The 23,194-nt window shown below is 34.4% G+C and overlaps 1 protein-coding gene across 1 annotated transcript; it reads right to left on the bottom strand.

Moving 5' to 3' along the window:
* Positions 1-2,029: 2,029 nt before the first annotated feature.
* Positions 2,030-20,570, bottom strand: LOC135123433 (uncharacterized). Its single transcript, XM_064048070.1, has 6 exons — positions 20,488-20,570; positions 13,125-13,178; positions 2,790-12,925; positions 2,598-2,743; positions 2,271-2,542; positions 2,030-2,123 (listed from the first exon to the last, which is right to left on the bottom strand). The coding sequence occupies exons 2-3, from the start codon at positions 13,137-13,139 to the stop codon at positions 7,403-7,405; spliced, it is 5,538 nt and encodes a 1,845-aa protein (XP_063904140.1). The 5' UTR covers positions 13,140-13,178; positions 20,488-20,570; the 3' UTR covers positions 2,030-2,123; positions 2,271-2,542; positions 2,598-2,743; positions 2,790-7,402.
* Between the last annotated feature and the right edge of the window lie 2,624 nt (positions 20,571-23,194).

The raw sequence follows: 23,194 nt of genomic DNA, 5'->3' as shown, positions 1-23,194 counted from the left end.
CCTGTATATGCAAATCGAAAAAATTTGAATGGAATGATAAATCACAAGAAGAGACTCACCATATTTTGTACATTTTAGATAGGATTTTTTCAGCAAAATTTTGTGGTGACATCGTAAATTTTTTAGGGGGGACGACCAAATACGTTTTGATCAAAAATTTACCATGCTTATGATAATTTTAAAATGTCTTCAAGATTTCGAAGCATTCGGTTTTGTAGTTCCTGAGTAAATCAGTAAAATAAATTTACGCTTTCATTTATTTTCTTGAATCACCCTGTATATGCAAATCCAAAAAATATGAATGGAGTGATAAATGACAAGTAGAGGCTCATCATATTTTGTACATTTTAGATATGATTTATTCGGCAAACTTTCGAGCTGACGTCATCAAGTTTTTGGAGGGGATAAGCAAATATTTTTTGACTAAAGATTTATGATGCTCTTTATAGCCTTAAAACATCTGCAACATTTCAAAGCATTCTGGTTAGCAGATTAAAAATTAAATTTCAAAATGTTGTTTTATAATTTTGATTTTTTTCCAAAAATCTGGACGTTTCGGGTGAAAAGTCGATTCAGAGTTGTAAACTACATGTGTAGAACTATGTTATTTTATACAATTGAAAACCCATTTACTATGTACAATTTTGAAGTGACGTCATCGCATTAGTGGTGGGGATGATTAGACAAATTTTGGTTAGCGTTTTACCATCTACATGATATTCTTAATATAAGTACAAAATTTCACAACAATCGGTCGAGTACTTTCGGAGATTATCTGTCTAATAAAAATCCGGGACGGCAGACGGACAGACGGACAGACGGACGGACAGACGGACAGACGGACGGACAGACGGACAGACGGACGGACAGACGGACGGACAGACGGACGGACAGACGGACAGACAGACGGAAATGGGAGACCTATTTCTTCGTCTTCTAGGGGTCATGAAAGATCGAGAAAACGTAAAAGTAGAGAGTCGGCCGACGGACTCGATTACAATACTTCCTTTGCTTACGCTCGGGAAGTAAAAAGAGAGGAGAGTGTGACAAAGATATTGAATGAAGACGGAAGAGGGGTGGAATGGATGAAAGAAGTGGAGAGGACAAGAGTAAGGCTGGGGCAAGGGGGGATGGGATAAAGGAAAGGAGTTATTTGGTTTTGGTTAATTAGGAAAAAAAATGTAGTGTTGTAAATCAATAATCTTTTAAGCCCGTACGGTAAAAAAAAACACTTACTTCATTGCAGCGTTTTCTATCCTTAATAAATTTCGAAACAAATTTAGGATTATTATAAATATTAGTATTAATTTTTTATAATATAAGAATTATAAAGTTTACTACTCAGTTCTTTACACTGAGCTGTTAGTGAGCTAAAATAGTCGTAATTATATAGGTTTCCAGTTTGCTTAAATTGATGGTCTGTTTTCTTTTTAAATGTTAAAGATTTAAGATCTTTATTAAACAATATAGGAAATCTTGAGGAGTTTGATCTAATGATCATCTTTGGTATAAATTGGTCAATGACACAGTCAAGAATCTCATAAAATAAATTTATCCTGTCATCAAGGTTCAAATCACGGAAATAAATATCCCAAGAAACAGATGCAAAAAACTTGTTAATGAGAATATAACTGCCCTTAGCAAGATCAAAAACTTCTATACTTAAAGTATCTCCAATTGAGCCAGTAATCAACCATGAGTAAGGAGTATAGTGTAAATCAATCACAGTGTTGACTTCCAGGTCACAAAAATTGGAAAATATTATATCTAAAAATATACCTCTGCTGTTGGGGACCTTATTGGCTTGATACATGAGTAAATTAAAGTCGCCTGCAATTATGACGTTAGAATCAGGGATTATGTTGTAAACACTTTCAACATCCACGAAGTGACTTTTTTAAATCTCCACTGCCGGGTTACGTGGAATACAAACACCGCCAATGATCAATTATAGAAGGAAACGTTTCAGATCTCTTGGGCTCACTACACAGCTTAGATTTGTTTGTACATGTATTTCAAAAACACACTGTATATTTGACATGTTTATTGAATCCATCTATTTACATATTTGATTTGGGGAATGGATTGATGAAGCGTTTTGACTTTTGGTGTGTCTTCGAGTCCTGCAAACAGAAATTTATTAATACATTGATGTTTAATATTTACAAAGTACTGTGGTTATACAAATTATACTTAATTCAGAATAAAATCGTAATTGTTGATCGATTTTTAGACATAGACTTACTGCTTTTGAATATAAAAAAATATACCTGTGTCAATTTTTACAAAAATTTGTCATTTTTTCATGCTCCACGAAGACAACTACGTTGGAAAGTCGTCAGGGAAAAACATTAAATCTGTCTTCTAGAAATCTCTGTTTATCATCTTGCCGATGTTTCCAAACTCTTCGTCAATAAGTTTTCCAAGCCCATCCTAAACACATAACCAAACGTCCACTTTCTGTTAATATTGTAATATTCTTCCACAATTCATCGGAACAAGTCGATTTCTTCAGAAGAAAAATGAGAAACATGGCTGATTGCTTAAAAATTTTTGAGGGTGCTAACTACTTGTTCAGGTTTTAGGAGTTTACTTACATGTCTCAGGAAGGCATCACTACAACAACAAACGAACATTGAAAATAATCCTTGATATTGGAGTATTTAATACTCTGTACGAACGTTTTTTACTTATTTGTGTTGCATTTCGTAAAAGTCAGTAGTTTGTAGTACCATCACTGATTCTGCAATATACTTATTATTATTTTTTAATATAAAAAATTTATTTACCTTGAACAAGTTTTCCTTTACTTGGTTGTTGTGTGTTTTTGGAATTTTCTTCTTCTCAGTTTTTTTAATAATCGGATCAGTAAATATGTACTCAATACTAAACGGTACCATGTTCGTGTTCTGCGTATTTAAGTAATAATAGAGAAAACACAAGTAGTTTTTTATAAAACTTGATTTTGTCTGTTATTGTAAATGTATTGTTATTAATAACTCTTCTCTTTTTGTCTGTCGCTTATATTATTATTCCTTGTAAAAATTATGGTCTATATTGATATAGTTATTTTTAGAAACGAATAAATACATACAACGACAAGCAGGGGCTGACTGGCCAGGCGGGCTACCGGGCATTCGCTCGATGGGCCGTCGAACTGATGGGCCGGTAGGCCGGTTACGCTGAATAGACAATAATAATAATTTCTCAAAGTCAAACTTTTAAATTTTGTTTAACAATGTTGGCGGCACCGCCGACGAAATATGATACACCGTGATATGTATCGAGTTTAAATAACATTAACAAAGCATGAAATGCAAAAAGCACGTTTAGGTAATTAAGCACGTACTATTTTCACACTCTTTTAATTAATGCTTAACAAAATATACAATCGGCCTAATCGAAAACTTATCTTTCTCTAAGAATCAGTCTTATGTCTCTGCTTAACCATTGCGGGTGTACGTAGATCGTGAGGTTTCCATTAAGTGACAATTTATAATCATCACTGTAAGGTAAATTACTTTTTTTTTATCTGTAAAAATAGTATTTGCATTATGGCTTTTTCAAAACTATTTAGTTTGTCGAAATGGACAAACCAAGCACAAGTGGGAAGGGTGTTAAAAGAAAAGTGGTCAAAGGCGGTGCGGAAAAATTACGCGAAAAGAAAAAAAAAGCTTTGGATGAACAAGCCAAGTTTTACAAGCCCTTGTCTTCATTTATTAAATTGCGTAAAGAAAATGTTGAAAGTGACAGTCAACCTGCACAATCTACAAGCACTACTCCTATTGAACCTGTTGAAGCGGTGCAACTTGGATTGAAGCAACCTACCACTTCAACGATTCTGGAAGATGTTTCTTCACAACAAAAAGTATCAGAACAAGAGTTTCTGCCACCCGTCGAAAGCAATAAATTTTTTTCTATCCCAGCAACAAGTGACATTGATAGCTTTTTTAAATTTCATCCAATTCAACCATGTGATGTAAAAGATTTACCATTCAATCCGATTACACTCTTTCGCAGGAAAAGTGGGGTGCGGCGTACTTGGTTAACTTATAATGAACACTCAAAAACTTTATTTTGTACAGTTTGTATGGTTTACAGCAAAGAATCTAGTATATTTAAAAGTGGTGTAAAAAGTATTCATCCTAAACATATTTACAGTAGAGTGGATGAGCATGAAAAAAGTCAAAGTGACAAAAATTCTGCTGAAGCATATTTGATGCTATTGAAAAAATTAAATATACTGTCTTACGTACCAAAACAAGAAAATATTCGTTTAAGTCAAGTTCAGAAGAGAAGAGATATTTTAATGCGAATTATAGAAGTAATAAAAGTAATTGGTAAATGTGGTATTGCCTACAGAGGTCACAGAAATCAGGATATTCTTTCTTTGGCCAATTCAAAAATTAATCATGGTAACTTTTTGGAACTTATTTTACTGCTAAAAAAATTTGACCCCTTATTAAATTCACATATTAATCGTGTTATTTTAGAAAAGCAAAAGCAATATACACGTGGCAAGAAAGGTAGGGGTAATATTGTGTCTTTTTTGTCCAAAACAACTATAAATTCCATTGTAAATATTATCAAAAATTTAATAACGCGTAAGATTTCAGAAAAAATTACCAATATCGGAATGTATTCAATTCAAATTGATACAACACAAGACAGTACAGTTACAAATCAAACTTCTATTATTATTAGATATGTAGATGATGAATCTGTGCATGAAACATTGCTTGCATTAAAAAGTACAAGTTCTACAAAAGGCCAAGCTCTTTATGAGTTAATAGCAAAAGTGTTGGCCGACAATAATATCAATTTAAAATATTGTGTAGGTAGTAGCACCGATGGTGCTGCAAATATGCAAGGGCAATATAATGCTTTTAGTTCTTGGATGGCTACTTCTAATCCTGAACACATACATTTCTGGTGCTATGCTCATATTTTAAACTTAGTAATAACAGATATTACACAAAAACCACATCAGTGTACATCTTTATTTGGTTTGTTAAATGGTATTGCTGTTTTCTTTAAAGAATCTCACACTAGAATGGACATTTGGAAAGAGTCTTCTCGAAAAGTTTTAAGTACAATAGAAGAAACAAGATGGAATTCTAAATTTATTGCAGTGTTAAAAATTTTTGGAAGTTATGGTTACACAAGTAATGCCCTTTTTGTTACAATTATAGAGGTTCTTGAAGGTATATCAAAATCAGAAATTTTAAATTCTGACACACGATATAAAGCAACTTCCTACTTAAATTCACTTTCAAAATATGAAACCATTTTAACCGCCAATATGTATTTGAGAATTTTTCAGGATACTTCACCTACATCAAAATATTTACAAACATCTGGACTAGACCTAATTACAGCGCAAACAATGATTACTGGAACAAAAAATTCTTTAACTGCAATATCCAGAGATTTTGATCATTTAAAGTCAACAACAGATAAATTTGTAGAATGGGCAAATAATGAATTGGGAAAAGAAAACGACGCGTCTACGGTAATAATCAATTCGCAGTTAGATATTCTGCGAATTCGTAAAAAAAAATGTTGTCGGGTGGAAAAACTTCAGACTATTGTATTGATAACCCCTATGAAAAATATAAAATTGATGTATACAATGTAGTTATGGACGTTATTGCGCAAAGTTTTAGTACAAGATTTACTAAAAACGAAAAAATTTATACTATGCTTGCTGTATTTAATCCCCGACAATTCAACAATATAAGTTCTGAAACTTTAAATTCAGATTTATTTGTTCCACTATGCAATATTTTAATAAAATTTAATACCGAAATTACTCCGTCTCAAATACGAGAAGAACTTTTAGATTTTGCTGCAAAATGGGATCAATTAAAACAAACAGTATCCGAAGAGTCAACTTTTAGTGACGATTGTGGTAACCAAAAATCCTGCAAATCCTGCAAACAGTGTGCTTTGTATTGTTATACATTTTTAATGAAACACAATCTTTATTCAAGTGCTTATGAAAATCTTTTTCTTGTGTATAAATTTTTGTTAACTCTATCTATTTCGTCTGCTGGTTGTGAAAGGAGTTTTTCGAAGCTTAAAATTGTCAAAAACAGATTACGACATAGTTTGACGGATGATCATTTGGAAGCATTTACAATGATGTTTGTTGAAAGTATCATGTTAGATGTCATTGACTGTAATATTGTTATAGATACACTGTCGGGTCAAAGTGCCGTTATGGCCAAATTATTAAAATAATCTGTATAATATAGGTATAATGAATATAAATAATAAAATTGCTACAACTTTTTACTTCCTGAGCGTATTTCTAAATAAAATTAGTTATTTTAACCTTATTAATTAATACATAAATGTAAAATTGTTGATTTTACAAAATATCACAGACAAAATTTACTATAAGTAGTAAATGAGGGTCGCCTCCAGGGCCGGTTAAATCTTTTGCCCGGGCCACTTTCAAAGTGCCAGTCCGCCCCTGACGACAAGTACTGTTCAATCAGTGGATTGTCACAGACAACGTTACTAATATATCTAGCACTATTGTTACTAATATAGGAATGATTAATTTCCAGAGTTGTAGTATTTGTACTTTTAATATAAATGTCGAAAAAGATACAAGATCCATAAGATGACATCGAAAATAGAACTAAACTGTGCAAAGTAATTACAAAAAAGAAGTACATAAAAACTAAAACGAACTAATCCATACAACTTAAAGATTTTTCAGGTAGCTGCTTAAGAAGATAAAGTTACATAAAAAAAATCCAGATTATTTGAAATTTTGTTTATAGATCTAACTATATTATCCATATGTGGATGAAACGTACAATTGGTACGATGAAATCTAGGTATAAAAGTTTCAGAGCAACGAGAACCTAATCCAGGTACTCTAATATCAAACAACGTAACTATGCCAAGGCAGTCAATGCAATTCTGGAACAACTTATAACTCAAACGAATTTCAGCCTTTTGTTTTCTACTCTCCAGTAGTTTCAGGTTTACAAGTACAAGCCTTTGGTCATAGCTGTAGTTATCCTTATTTTCTCATTTTAAAAAGTAGATAATTGACAAACTTACGTGGTACTCTTTCAAGACGATCAACGTAGGTTTTATAAAATGGGAACCAAATAACAAAACAATATTCAAGAATAAATCGGTCTAACTAAAGTTACAAACAATTTGTGTACACTAATATTCCAAAAATCAATAGACTGACGTTTGATAAAGCCACAAGTTCGAAATGACTTATTCAGAACAAAATCAAAATGACTAGCAAACCGTAAGATTACACCCAAGTCGTTGATTTCAGAAACGCGTTCGAGAGTAACATTATTCAAAGTATATGGAAATACAATAAAGTTAGATTTACGGGTAAATGTTATAACCTTACATTTTACTCCTATAGAGTTGTTTGCGCACATGTCAAGAAAGCCACAATATTATCGTGGTTGTGTCGGGAAGCCGCTATAAGTGGTGTCGTACCGTCCTTAGTGGCACGATTGATTTCGGCCCCGACTGTTACCAAGTATTCGACAACTTTATCGTGGCCGTTTTGACAGGCTATGTGAAGTGGTGTCCACCCGTCATTCTGATTGCGATGGATGTCGGCCCCGACTGTCACCAAGTATTCGACAACTTTTATGTGCCCGTCTTGGGAAGCTACGTTAAGTGGTGTCCAACCGTCATCGGTAGCACTATTGACATCGGCGCCAACTGTCGCCAAGTATTCGACAATTTTTTCGTGGCCATCCGCGGAAGCTATGTGAAGTGGTGTCCAACCGCCACTAACACAGCGATTAATTTCGGCGCCGACTGTCACCAAGTATTGGACAACGTCTTCGTGGCCGTTTTGCGACGCCATGTAAAGTGGCGTCGTACCGTTCTTGGCGGCACGATTGACCTCGGCGCCGACGCTCGCCAAGTATTGGACGACTTTTTTGTGTCCGTTTTGGGACGCAATGTGAAGTGGTGTCCAACCGTCATTAGTAGCGCGATTGACTTCGGCGCCGACTGTTACTAAGTATTCGACAACTTTGTTGTGGCCATGTTCGGCAGCTATGTGAAGTGGTGTGAAACCTTCATTATCAGAGCGATTGATTTCGGCGCCGAGTGTCGTTAAGTATTTGACAATATGTTCGTGGCCATTTTGGGAAGCTATGTAAAGAGGTGTCGTATCGTTCTTGTTAGGACGGTTGACTTCGGCACCGAAGGCAATCAAGGATTTGACGATTTTTTCGTGGCCGATATGGGAAGCTATGTAAAGTGGTGTAGTGCCGTCATTAATGCCACGATTGACTTCGGTGCCGACTGCCGCCAAATATTCGACAATTTTGTCGTGGCCATGTTGGGACGCTATGAATAGTGGTGTGGCACCGTCGTTAGTAGCATGATTGATTTTGGCGTCGACTGTTGTCAAGTATCTGACAATGTCTTCATGACCGTTTTCGGAAGCTATGTAAAGTGGTGTCGCACCGTTTTTATTAGCGTGATTGATTTCGGCGCCGGTTGTTGCCAAGTATTCGACAACCTTCTTGTGGCCCTTTTGAGAAGCTATGTAAAGTGGTGTCGTGCCGTTATTAATGGCACGATTAACTTCGGCGCCGATTGTCACCAAATATTCAACAATTTTGTGATGGCCGTTGTGGGACGCTAGATAGAGTGGTGTCAAACCGCTATTAGTAGCACGATTGACTTCTGCTCCGATTGTTGTCAAATACTCAACAACCTTTTCGTGGCCGTTTTGGGAAGCTATGTGAAGAGGTGTCCAACCGTTATTAGTGGCACGGTTGATTTCGGCGCCGGCTGTTGCCAAGTATTCGACAACCTTTTCGTGACCCTTTTGGGAAGCTATATAAAGTGGTGTCGTACCCTTATTACTACCACGATTGACTTCGGCGCCGACTGTCGTCAAATAGTTGACAACTTTTTTGTGGCCATTTTGGGCAGCCAAATAAAGTGATGTCCAGCCTTCAGAAAGAGGGCGATTGACCTCGGCGCCGGCTTTCGCCAAGTATTCGACAACCTTTTCGTGGCCGTGGAGGGAAGCGACGTGAATTGGTGTCCAACAGTTATCAGTGGCACGATTGATTTCGGCATCGAGTGTCGTTAAGTATTCGACAACTTTTTCATGACCGTTTTGGGAAGCTATGAAAAGTGGTGTCGCGCCGTTTTTATTAGAGCTATTGATTTCGGCGCCGGCTTTCGCCAAATACTCAACAACTTTCTTGTGGCCGTTTTTGCAAGCTCCGTGAACTGGTGTCCAGCCGTCAGTAAGAGCTAGATTAATTTCAGCGCCGACTGTCGTCAAGTATTCGACAACATTTTCGTAGCCGTTTTTGGAAGCTACGTAAAGTGGTGTCGCCCCGTTTTTATTAGCACGATTGACCTCGATGCCAGATTTTACAAAATATTCAACGATTTTTAAATTACCAAGTTCACAGGCCAACAACAGAGGTGTTTTAGCATATTCTGCAGTAACAAATTTCATTTCGCACCAAAACTTATTTAATTCTTCAACTGTGAAGAGTTTGCACACGTTGTCGTAACCGAGCAAAGCAGAATAATAAATAATGTTCATTATTTCTTCGTGGGCGCATGTTTGTTTCAATTCAACTTTTTTTGTTTGAAGTAGTTGTATTTCCGCCCCTAACCTCTCACTTTTTCTAGCATAAAACAAAGGCGTCGCATCTAACAATATGTCACGTGCGCTAACGTCGTTCTTCCCTTGCAAATACGTCATCGCTTCTAAATATATTTTGCTTTCCGCTTTTTTATCGAAATTGCCATCTTCGTACACGTTGTATTCCCCTTCTGCATACATTACTTTTACACGCGGATGTCTTTTCCCCCATGACGAAATCAAATGTAACACGCTTCTGCCACCTTCGTCTTTGCGTGACAAAATTTCGTCGTCGTACGTTTTAAGTAGTTCATAATTTTTGTATAAAACGGCAATGTGAGCTTTGGAATTTTTGGCCAACAGCATGTCAAAAAAGAAACGGACGTTATTATACTTTGCCTCGAACAGTATGTCGGCAATTAGGTCTTTAACGTTTTTAGTTTTTTTTGAAAAATATATAGCGACGAGAAATTCGGCGAATGAGCTGTGAAGAAAATGCGGAACATTATTTTGGAATTCATTTACAAGACCGAGACCTGCATAACTTTCTAAAATTTGTTCTATACATTTTTCGCAGTCAATATTTAATCGGTGCAAAATTTCTTCAGGAAATATTACTTTAAAGGACACAATTTCATATAAATCTAAAGCTTTTCGTTTTTCTCCACGAATTATATTTTCCACTTGGGGATTTTCAAAATCAAATCCGATTTTGTCTTTGTAAAAGTTATTAAATTTGGCGTCAATAAAATAATCGTACAGATCGGTCAACAGGAATGTGTTGTCCATAAGTGTCAAATATTTGTCGCTATTTTCACGGAACAGTTCGGTGAGCATGAATATTTGGAGTGGGATACCCAGAATGTCTATGTGTTCAACAATCGCAAAAGACGATTTGATTTTTTCGAGCGTGATTTCAATTTCGTCTGCAGAAATAAAAGATTTTAGACGTTTTCTAATGTATTCTTGTTGCTCTTGTTCGCCAAATTGGTTTAGACTAAGTGGTGGCAAACTGAATTTTTTTTCTAAAAATGATTTTAAATGTCGTCTGCTGGTAACCCACTGACGCAATTTTTTTTTTGAGAGATCGAGGATTATATTCAAAACGATATCAAAATTTTTGCTTAAAATTTCGTCGAGCGCATCCCACACGTAAATAACGTCGTTTTTTTTGACGCACATTTCGAAAAAATCGCGATCGAGTTTACTGAGCGATCGATATTTTTCGTTCGCGATAAACTTTTCAAATAAATCTGTATAATTTGCGGTTTTTGGAAAACTGGTGTTGTGAAAAAATAAATTAACATCTTTGGGACTAATTATGACTGTCCAATATTTCGGGGGACATTTATTTTTAAGACTCTTCATTAGCTCAGATTTACCCATTCCCGGATCGCCAGTGATGAGATTGATGTTATCATCTAACCGAGAAGACCACAACGCGTTTTCTTCCATAGAATATTTCTCCGACAATTTATAAGCTTCGACATCACTAACATCACCCTTGCCTTTGATCCACTCTAAATTTCCATCATTCAAAACTTGAAAATAGTGAAACTGTTTTATTTCTTTGTTTTCGTTGCAAATTTGTTGAAGTTCAGAGTCACTATAATGACGGTTACCTACGAATACAGTTTTAGTAAATTTTGATTCATCAAGTTTAAACATGTTTTCGTTGTTACCAACGAAGCTCGATTTACTAACGTTAAATAATTCACCTGTATATCTATACACACTAGATTTAAATATAGGAACTTCATTATTTGTTAGATATTCAACATTTTGATTTTCTTCCTGTAGAAAGTTATTAATCTCAATTAATTTACATTTATCCAGAATGTCTTTTACTTTATCAAAGTTATTAGCACAATTTAAAACAACAATTGTGTTTTCGTGGACTTTTTCTAAATATGTGATATTTACAACATTTCGCGAGAGGTAGCGTTCGATATAAGGTTCAGGTAGTGATTCTTTTTCTCCGCCTATACGACATGGACCGTTTAGCATTTCCACTAAATTGTCAGTTGTAAGATTATCTAAAAAATTTTCATCACTTCCAATAGCCGTCACAAGATCAAGTGCTTCCTTTCCTTGGACTGATACAGTGAAATTCTGCAATATTTTGTCGCGCAGTTTGTAGTCTTTATTCAAGTTTGATAGATGTTGGAACACTGAGTACTTTTTCATCCACTCCTCAAATTTACCTTCGCCAACCAAGATGAACTTTTTGTTGGGACATAACTGGATTGCTTTTTCCACGTTTTCACATTCCCTTAATATTAATGGACACATATCCATCAACCATAGCAGTTGCGTGAAAACCTTTGGATCTATACTGCCGATATTACTATCAGTAATGTGTCTGATATTAGGCAGATACCTCTTCCTCACTATGTTCAGTTCTTTGAGGTCAATGTTTTTTTCTTTTCCAACATCACCCCACAGTTGTTTAACAATTTCGCATGATTTTTTTTCCAAAAGTGTGATAGCGAACGAGGCAGTCGCCTCTCGAAATATCTTCATGTTGTCATTAACTGCACCAAAGGATAAAGGCTCAATTTGAGAAAACAGAAGCTGTAGCGTAAGCACACGTTGCGTCCACCATTTACTAAGCTTTTCTTTATTTCCATCTTGGATGTTCCACTCAGATATTGTTTTGAGGAATCTGTCGAAGATTTCCTCCCTCGAAGAATATGTTTTGGTGAATTTCTCAGCTGTCGTTTTTTTCATATTTTCAACATCGTCTTGGTCGGCGTAAAGGTAGAATTTAGCAAAGAACCTTTGATATTCTCGAATTTTGGGCAGCATTTCTACATTCCAATTTTCTTCTACTATTTCAAATTGATACGTACAATTTAATTTCTCTGAAAGTTCTGAGGACGGTTTTGCTTTAACGGGTTTAACAAAAAACCCTTCTTCTTCCAATTCAAATTTTGCATTGTGCGTACACTTAAACGATCGGTTGGTAAACAATATAAATTGATCTGCGTGTTTCTTAATTTCTTCAAAACTTTTGTAATATCTATTTATGCTAAAGTCTCCATTTTTTGAACCTAGATTTTTTGTGGATAAAGTTTTCGTCGCGGTGTGCTTCAACTGCACCGCTTTTACGTGTACTTCGTTTCCCTCATCCGGTTCAAGTTTTATCACTATATCATCAAAAGCACCGAAATCTGCATCATTTGATGAAATGTGAAAGTTTGTTAGTTTTTGGTCGTTTACTAAATTTAGTACAACACTGGCGACAACCACATCTTCGTATTCTTTGCCTTTGTCAGTTGTGCCGGACCTCTTTTTAAATCTCTGGAACCAAATCAACGAACACCTGCTTTGAAAAACAATCGCAGTAAAGTAACTACTAAGTTATATATCGTCTAACCATTTTCTATCTGTTTAGAACAATTAGAAGCTAACTAAGTTAAAATAACTATTTCAAAAAATTTTAAACACTTAAAAGATAGTCCCTAATTCATTAGATAGTTATATGTGAAAAAATACTAACCTCGATTTGTTCCATTTATGAAGATGCAGCCACTAGTGAAGGCTAAATGTTTAACTAAAAAAAATAAGAACAAAACCCTTGAAAACAAAACAGAACAAAATTTGGCACAAGATGCAGATGTGTTTGTTAATAATATAATAATTATTGAAGAAGTTAGTCAACCTCGATTTGTCTATCCGTTTTTAAAAATTTAGCATAGAAAAACTTCAAAAATTAACTTTGACAGAAATTTACTGTTATGTGTTTTAACCTTGGAAGATATTTAGTAGTAAATAACAGCTTGGCAATTAAGGCTGTACGGCACCCGAGTAAATTTCATCTCTGGGAAATATGCAACTTGTAAAACAACCCATGCTACCACGTTATGACAGCTGCCACTCATCTCTAAGGGTTAAAATTGTTCGCTTCGTTCGCAATAGTTTTATTACTCCTATTGTCAGCTGAGAAAGGGTATTTCTCGGCGTGCAGGTAGAGCAGAGTACTGAACTAAAATATTTTATCTACTACGAAAGAAAACAGTATTTCTCAGCTTACGCTGGGTATATAAAAATTGCCATTTTGTAACATTAATTTCAACATTTTTGAGCTATATTTGACAGATGTATGGCGTCATCCATATTTTTTTTAAATAGCACCTCCTATTTTTTTTTAGCATAAAGTGATAGTCCCTTGAAAGAGAAATTTTTGATATGTGGTTTAAGCTAATTTACTGTCGTAATAAATGAAAAAAATTGGTCTAAAGAGTTTAGACAGTACTTCCCTCGCTGTCGGAAACTTGACGACTGCATGCCTATTGTGTTTTTTTTCTCATTACATTTTTGTAGTGGGAATTTAAAAAAAAATTGCGATGACGTCATCAACATTTTTGCAAGGACACGTATATCAGTTGGGATAGATGTAGTGTAATACTAAGAATAAAATTATTGTATTCCCAAATTTTCGGGAAAACGAATTGGGTCGTTTTGAATATTGATTTGTTATAATCAATAAAATAACGAAACAATTTACTCACGTATACGGCGCCGGCGTGTAATATGAGAGGGAACTGAAAATCGTGTATGTATAAGCATTCTTAATTTAAGATGACAAGCGTAACAGCATACGTGAGAGTCAAACAGAGAAACTGTAAACAAAACGACCATCGGTTTTATTGCTTCGACTTCCCCTTATTATATAAAACATTGGGTTTTATTTTAATTCTTGACGGTGAAATTCACAATTGGTTGATTATAAACATGTCTATTCCACATTCGCGGAACCAAGTGAGCGCATAAAACAAATGCAGGTCTGTAATGTGAAAGTCGATGTAAATAAGCGTGCTACCCTTATGTTTCAACCGAGTTTTTCCTTTAACAAATTTTGTGTCTACCAAATTGGGTTGGTTGGGGTGTAATACTAATAATAAGTGTTGCCTTTAATTTAATCAATAAAATAAATTGACTTCATTAATTTTTTTGAGCCACCTCTTAAGAAAATCTAAAAAATATGAATGGAATGATAAATCACAAGTACAAACTCATCATATTTTTTGCATTTTAGATAGGATTTATTCAGCAAAATTTTGGAGTGACGTTATCAATTTTTTAGGGGGGAAGAGCAAATACATTTTGATAAAAAAATTACCATGCTCATGATAACTTTAAAACATCTCCAAGATTTCAGAGGATTCGGTTCTGTAATTCCTGATTAAATCAATAAAATAAATTGACGCATTCATTAATTTTTTTCAGTCACCCTATATATGCAAATCGAAAAAATATGAATGGAATGATAAATCACAAGTGCAGACTCATCATATTTTTCACATTTTAGATAGGATTTATTCACCAAATTTTAGGGTGACGTCATCAATTTTTTTAGGGGGGGATGAGCAAATAAATTTTGATAAAAAATTTACCATGCTTATGGTAACTTTAAAACATCTCCAAGATTTCAAAGCATTCGATTCTGTAATTCCTGATTAAATCAATAAAATAAATTGACGCATTCATTAATTTTTTTCAGTCACCCTGTATATGCAAATCGAAAAAATTTGAATGGAATGATAAATCACAAGAAGAGACTCACCATATTTTGTACATTTTAGATAGGATTTATTCAGCAAAATTTTGTGGTGACGTCATAAATTTTTTAGGAGGGACGACCAAATACATTTTGATCAAAAATATACCATGCTTATGATAATTTTAACACATTTTCAAGATTTCAAAGCATTCGGTTTTGTAGTTCCTGAGTAAATCAGTAAAATAAAATTTGAGCATTCATTAATTTTTTTGAGTCACCCTGTATATGCAAATCCAAAAAATATGAATGGAGTGATATATCACAAGTACAGACGCATCATATTTTGTACATTTTAGATAGGATTTATTCGGCAAACTTTTGAGCTGACGTCATCAAGTTTTTGGAGGGGATAACCAAATATATTTTGACTAAAGATTTATGATGCTCTTTATAGCCTTAAAACATCTGCAACATTTCAAAACATTCGGGTTAGCAGATTCAAAATTAAATTGCAAAATGTTGTTTTATAATTTTGATTTTTTTCCAAAAATCTGGACGTTTCGGGTAAAAACTGAATTCGGAGTCGTAAACTACATGTGTAGGACTATGTTATTTTATACAATTTAAGACTCATTTACTATGTACAATTTTGAAGTGACGTCATCGCATTAGTGGTGGGGATGATTAGACAAATTTTGGTTAGCGTTTTACCAACTACATGATATTGCTAATATAAGTACAAAATTTCACAACAATCGGTCCAGTACTTTCGGAGATTATCTGTCTAATAAAAATCCGGGACGGCAGACAGACGGACAGACGGACAGACAGACGGAAATGGGAGACCCATTTCTTCGTCTTCTAGGGGTCATGAAAGATCGAGAAAACGTAAAAGTAGAGAGTCGGCCGACGGACTCGATTACAATACTTCCTTTGCTTACGATCGGGAAGTAAAAATTGCTGAATCACTCAATTTATTTTATTAAGTAAATCAAGAATTGCAAAACTGAATGCTCTAAAATGTTGCAGACGTTTTAAAGTTATTGTAAGCATAGTAAATTGTTAATCAAAATATATCTCTTCATTCCCCCAAAAAATCAATTCTACCTTGAATGTGCAAAATATGAGTTTTTACTTGTGATTTATCACTGCATTCATATTTTTTACATTGGGTTATACAGGTGGCTCAAAAAAATTAATGAATGAATCAATTTATTTTATTAATTAAATCAGAAACGGCAAACTCCATTTTCCCAGAATTTTGGAATACAATACCATTATTTTTAGTATTAGACTGTACTAGTTTTGGCCCCGCCCACCCACCCTTTATTGTCTTCGAATGTATGGCCTCTGCCAAAATCAGTCTTATTTTAGCAATTATTAGCCCCACCCGCCCGCCCTCTATTTTCTTAAAAGGTATGTCATCTGCCAAAATCAGTCTTATCTTGGCTAGTACTAGCTCCACCCACCCGCCTTTTATTTTCTTAGAGAGCTAATACCTGCTAAGATAAGACTGATTTTGGCTAATGAGATCCTTCTAAGAAAGTAGAGGGCGGGTGGGCGGGATTAGTATCTGCTAAGATAAAACTGATTTTCGCAAATGACATCCTCTAGGAAAAGTAAGGGTGGGTGGGCGGGGCCACTCATAAGACTAATATTGGCAAATTACATAACCTCTAAGAAAAGTGCGGGTGGGTGGGCGGGGCTAGTCCCTGCTAAGATAAGACTGATATTGGCAAATGACCTACTCTCCAAGAAAATGAAGGGTAGAACGTATATCTTTTGGCAAAATCAGTCTTATCTTGGCAAGTATTGGCCCCGCCCACCCACCCTTTATTTTCTTCGAATGTGCGGGATCTGCCAAAATCAGTCCTATTTTAGCAATTATGTCCTTGCAAAAATGATGATGACGTCATCACAAAATTGTGTAAGAAAAGACTAACACGAAAATGCTGGATATGTTTCATTGCAGTACTTCAGGAGCTAGGGAAGTTCTGTCGAAACAAGTTTCGACCAATTTTTTGCTCTAGTTTAGATCTCGATTTGATCAAAAATTTTCTTTTTGGATTTTGTTTGTGAAGTCTGGGTAAGTAGTTTCTGTACTTCGTTATTTAATATTTCAAGAATGGGTAGTCCTATTAGTTCTACTATTTGAAAAGCTTCGTTTTGGAAATTTCGTGTGGGTATAAAATTAAACCTGATTACAATATTTTTTCTTTTTTTTATCGCTTTCAGTTTGACACACAAGGCCAACAACTTTTTTTTTAATGGAACACCCAGATTTTTTTGACATTTTCTAACGCAGAATAAAAAACTAATTTCAGAAATTATCAACATGCTTATTTCTACCGATACAAAAAATAGAAAAAAATTCACAAAAAACAATTTGGCAGTGCTGTAATCGATCAACAAAATGTCTCAATAAATTATGTGTGATTTTACAATAATAAGATGTTTTTTTGTGATTTTTTTTTCTATTTTTTGTATCAGTGTATAAACATGCTGATAATTTCTGAAAGCAGTTTTTTATTCTGTTTTAGAAAATGTCAAAAAAATCAGGGTGTTCTATTAAAAAAAAAGTAGGCGGCCCTATCTGTCAAACCGAGAGCGATAAAAAAAGAAACAATGTTGTAATCAAGTCGCCATGTTTAACTATATATCTAAAGCAAATTTCAGAAAAAAAGCTTTTCAAATAACGAAGTTGTTCGAATTGTCGTCCAATTGTTGACATAGGTCATTTGTTGAACAGTTGAAAGAATATTCTGGATAAAACTTGTTCATGCACTTTTGCTGATGTTGACATAACTAATGAAACACGTTTTGGTTTCAAAAGCATTTTTATCTACAAGTGTAAGATTTGTGGTTTGGTAGAAAAATTTAGCACAGAGTGTATAATTATTATAAAAAAAAAAGTAGAAAATTTAAAGCAGATATTTTAAACGGTCATCATTTTTGGTGATCACTCTAGTTGCACCACATAATTTTATTGTGTCCAAAATTTGGACAAACTGAAAATCCAATAGAATATTCCAATTTTTTGAATAGTTTTGAATTCACTCCAATGGGGTACTGACAACGAAGAAGTGGCAAGAGAAAAATGTATACAATCTATAGGGTTGATTGTAAAATCATGTGGTTTTTTTGTTGACAGAAAAAATAATTTGGGGGCGTCTCCAAATGGTTTAATTGGAGAAGACTATAATAAAGATGAAATGCCCTTTTAATGCCAGAAAAGAAAATATAAAAGTAGCTATAGATAGATATATTTTATTGTGGAAACAGAATGTGATCTACAATACTGAATAATTGATTGGCATGAAAAAATGGTATCTCACTTAGAACAGTTTTACTTATATGCAGTGTTACCCGAAATCCTTGATTCCGGATGTGGTCGCTATCTGCCGGTAGGAAGTAAATATATTAAAAAAAAGTTACCTAAAATTAAATAAATTCAAAAATGGTGTTTAAAGCCAAAGCCTTTCATATTTTCAATTTCTTGAAACAAAAATTTCACTGTCGGGCGATTCTAGCCGCACTACACTTTCTAGGGTAATAAATCACTTTTTTCCACTAGTAGCATTACAATGGCTAATTGTCGACTTGTCTAGAGGTCTGTAATTTGGAAAATTGTGAACCTTGGTCAATAATGTAAACGTGAAGTTGGCCACCTAATGTGACAACTGTCCACAACTGTCAGAAAAACTGAGACATAACCTGAAAACGATCATTTTGGAAAATTTGCTTTTAAATTATGCCCTGGAATGATTTCCAAACCCTGAATTGATTATAAATTGAGGATAAATTGGTGAAACTAAGTTGATGAAGTTGATGGGAGTGAAAATGAAGTTTACGGGACTGAAACTGAATCATGGTTCCGATTTGGTTTGACTTGATTTGCCGTAGATGAGCTTTGGACCATAGGCTTTGGACGATTTCGGCGATTTTTTTTTATTGAAGATCGAGCCGTCGTTGTATCCTTCTGCTATGCTGGAGGATTTCCATTCCCCGTGTCGCTTTAACGATAAAAGTTCCATACCTTTTTCAGCCAAATTTGTCGCGGTCGCGTAAGTACGACGGAATGAGGAGGGGTACATGATGGTTCACTTTACAACATTTTTCACACAAAAATTTATTAAAAACGGGAAATATGGAGGAAATTAAAACAAAAGTTCTGGACCATTTCTGGATTGTCAAAAAATAATAAAATTCCAAAGCTTACTAAAATGACGTGAGTACACGTTTTTATTGATGCACTTCAGAAAAAACATTTTGAAAATTCGCAAACCTCAAATGGGCTACTAGTGGAAAAAATAGTATATTAACCACGTTTGTGAAGCCAATTCTAGACCTCGCGCTTTAGAGCCCTCGACGCTGCGCGTCTCAGGTTCTAATTTGCGCTCGGTCTAGAATGTCTGTCTTCACAACCTTAGTTAATAATATACTATTTGTGGCCGGTTGGATGTATTGTTGATTGCCTATCTTCTAAAATTCTTTGATTTCGTTATAAAGTTATATTCCAGTAGTGTTTTTATTTATTTATCGATTGGACATAAAATTCCCTAGAAAAAAATATGTTATAACGCCCAAAAAGGTAATCAAAATTTCGATATTTTTTTTTCTAATAACCTGATACATTAATTGTTATAATAAAATTATTTTGCTATACAGTTATACACTGGCTATTCTAAAAAAAAAATCAGCATCGCTTCAAGTTCAACATTGTTCGAATGAGAAGTCATTAAAGTTTGCATGTATTTGGTATAGGGCTTGATACTGGGGACATACAGCCTTAACTCTAATATACTATCACCGGTGAGATAGATAACCAGTAGTTCAGATTTTAATTAAAGGATTCATTGTTTTTAAAATATATATTCTATAGAATAGAGGTAATGATCTCTATACTGGATTTGACGGTACTCGTATAGGCACCCAGCAATTGTACTACACCGTCGTTATAAATAAGAATAAACACAAAATGAGATAAGGCGTTAACCGCTGTGCGATTATTATCAATTCTGGTATAAGGTCAACAACACAACAACATATTGTGCAATATGTGCAAGAAAACCGCATTTGGAGATACGATTTTGTAAAATATGATATAAAATAAATGTAACAAAATTGTGTTATAATTTAATAACAACTTGCTGCTTTTGGTACTGCACAGTCTGTAAAATTTTGGAACTAAATAAATACTAATATTCTTTAAATTCTTTAAATGATTTTCAATTCACTTCTTAAGCCAAATTGAGTTGACTGTAGTGCCGCACTATGTACAAGTACAATACGATATTTTCCCAATCGGATGGGATTAGTAACTGGAGTTGAGGGATTTTAATATAGACGTATCACTCACATCGGGTTCAATAAATGGCAGTCAACTAGAGAGAAAACACTCAGTCCGCCACGTTCTCACTTTGACTTGCGACCACAAGCATGCAAAACAGCAAATTGCCATTCCTAGTTTATTATTAGAATGTATAGTTAGTCCACCAACGTTGCCAGATGATTCGAATCAAGGACGAGTTGAATTTATCACTTGTCGGTAGCGATTGTACAAATTAAGACATACAGGTTGCTCATTTTATTTGTTCACGCCTGAATATTTCTGCATAGGCAACCCATTTTACGTTTCGTAAACAGCTTTGATTAATTTTTATTTTACGCATAGATAGAACCTAAATTATGACAAATTATTTCAGTCAGCCAAATATTTTCAGTTTTCGTTTGCTTTAAATTGTTTTCGAATTCTTTATTGGAATGTGTGATAGCAAAAAAACCGAAATTATCAACAATTGTACCCATAAGAAAAGTACAAGGAACAATCAAACATAAAAATGAGTTTAGACCTATAAATATGTTACCAACAATTGAAAAAATAATTGAGATGGCAGTGTACAATCAGTTACTAGAATTTATCGAGTACAACAAAATCCTAGTTGCAAATCAACCTGGCTTTTGAAAAAAACACAACTGCGAAACAGCACTACAAAATGTAATAGCAGATATGAAAGAACAAAAGAAAACACCAGAACCACAGTTGCAGTTTTCTTAGATTTCAGTAGAGCTTTCGACAAAAATAGACAGAAAAATTTTATTGCAAAAGTTAAAAAAGTTAGGAATAGACGGAAATGCAGAAAAATGGATAGAAAATTATTTGATAAACAGAACACAAAGAGTAAAATGTGATAATATTCTTTCTGATTCAGTAGATGTAAAATATGGGGTTCCCCAAGGAAGCGTTTTAGGTCCAATATTATTCATATAGATTAATGACATAATAAACGCTGTAGACAAATGCACGATCCATCTATTTGCAGATGATATCTATCTTAGTTCTCCTGTCAGGGGAATATTTAAATCAAATATTAGATTCATTAGATGAGGAAATGTTAGTGTTAACGGATTGGTTGAATTATAATAGACTCAAGTTAAATATCGATAAAACAAAATATATGAGCATAAGCAACAAAAATTATACAGATTATCCGCGACATGTAAAAATTGGAAACCAAAATATAAATCTTGTTAAGCTAATTAAATATTTAGGAATACAAATGGACGATGAGTTGAAATTCAGAGAGCATGCCAGGTACGTTATTACAAAATTGTCAAAAAAAATGGGTTTTTTAAGACGAATCAGGAATGAACTGTCGATGTTTAGTTTACAAAACAATTGCATTACCACTGTAATGGAATGAGTAAATTTGAATTCGTTAGTCAGCAAATGCTTGTCCATTGCAAGGAACTAGGTCATCAATAGTGTATAAAAGTGTAAGTGATAGCTAAAACAAGGAAGTGTTAAGTCTGGGTTTGTAGTGGTAATATGGGTAAATAAATGGATAATAAATATGTAGTGGTGTTATTAACCAACCACCGTCGAGACTATTAGAGAGGACATCACATGACGACCCTGCCAATCGGAAGAAAGAGAAAAAAATTGGTCTAAAGAGTTTAGACAGTACTTCCCTCGCTGTCGGAAACTTGACGACTGCATGCCTATTGTGTTTTTTTTCTCATTACATTTTTGTAGTGGGAATTTCAAAAAAATTGTGATGACGTCATCAACATTTTTGCAAGGACACGTATATCAGTTGGGATAGATGTAGTGTAATACTAAGTATAAAATTATTGTATTCCCAAATTTTCGGGAAAATGAATTGGGTCGTTTTGAATATTGATTTCTTATAATCAATAAAATAACGAAACAATTTACTCACGTATACGGCGCCGGTGTGTAATATCTAGAGAGCGGATTTCTGTCGGGCTAGGCAAGGCCAAACTCGGTACGGCTCGTACGGGATGCGAATTCATTGCGGTTGCGGACTGCACTTCGTTTATTTGAGATTAGAATAACGCTGTTTCGTTGCACTCTGCTGTTAATTCCCGTTCTCATTTACTTAACCGTTTGATTAATAAATCGTTAATTATATTTATGGAATTAGTACCGATTAAATTCAGTGATTATCTATAACCCGGCGATCCAGCACGTCCCCCCCTATAATCGTGACGTAGCCCGACAGAAATCCGGTGTCTAGTAATATGAGGGGCAACTGAAAATCGTTTATGTATAAACATTCTTAATTTAAGATGACAAGCGTAACAGCATACGTGAGAGTCAAACAGAGAAACTGTAAACAAAACGACCATCGGTTTTATTGCTTCGACTTCCGCTTATTATATAAAACATTGGGTTTTATTTTAATTCTTGACGGTGAAATTCACAATTGGTTGATTATAAACATGTCTATTCCACATTCGCGGAACCAAGTGAGCGCATAAAACAAATGCAGGTCTGTAATGTTAAAGTCGATGTAAATAAGCGTGCTACCCTTATGTTTCAACCGAGTTTTTCCTTTAACAAATTTTGTGTCTACCAAATTGGGTTGGTTGGGGTGTAATACTAATAATAAGTGTTGCCTTTAATTTAATCAATAAAATAAATGAACTTCATTAATTTTTTTGAACCACCTCTTAAGAAAATCTATAAAATATGAATGGAATGATAAATCACAAGTACAAACTCATCATATTTTTTGCATTTTAGATAGGATTTATTCAGC

This window comes from Zophobas morio, unplaced genomic scaffold (assembly GCF_036711695.1).
Source record: "Zophobas morio isolate AGI-343-1 ecotype UQ-CSIRO unplaced genomic scaffold, CSIRO_AGI_Zmor_V1 ptg000006l, whole genome shotgun sequence".
Taxonomy (NCBI): Eukaryota; Metazoa; Arthropoda; class Insecta; order Coleoptera; family Tenebrionidae; genus Zophobas; species Zophobas morio.
Note: the sequence above shows the minus strand (reverse complement) of the source record. Positions and strands in the feature narration are given on the sequence as shown.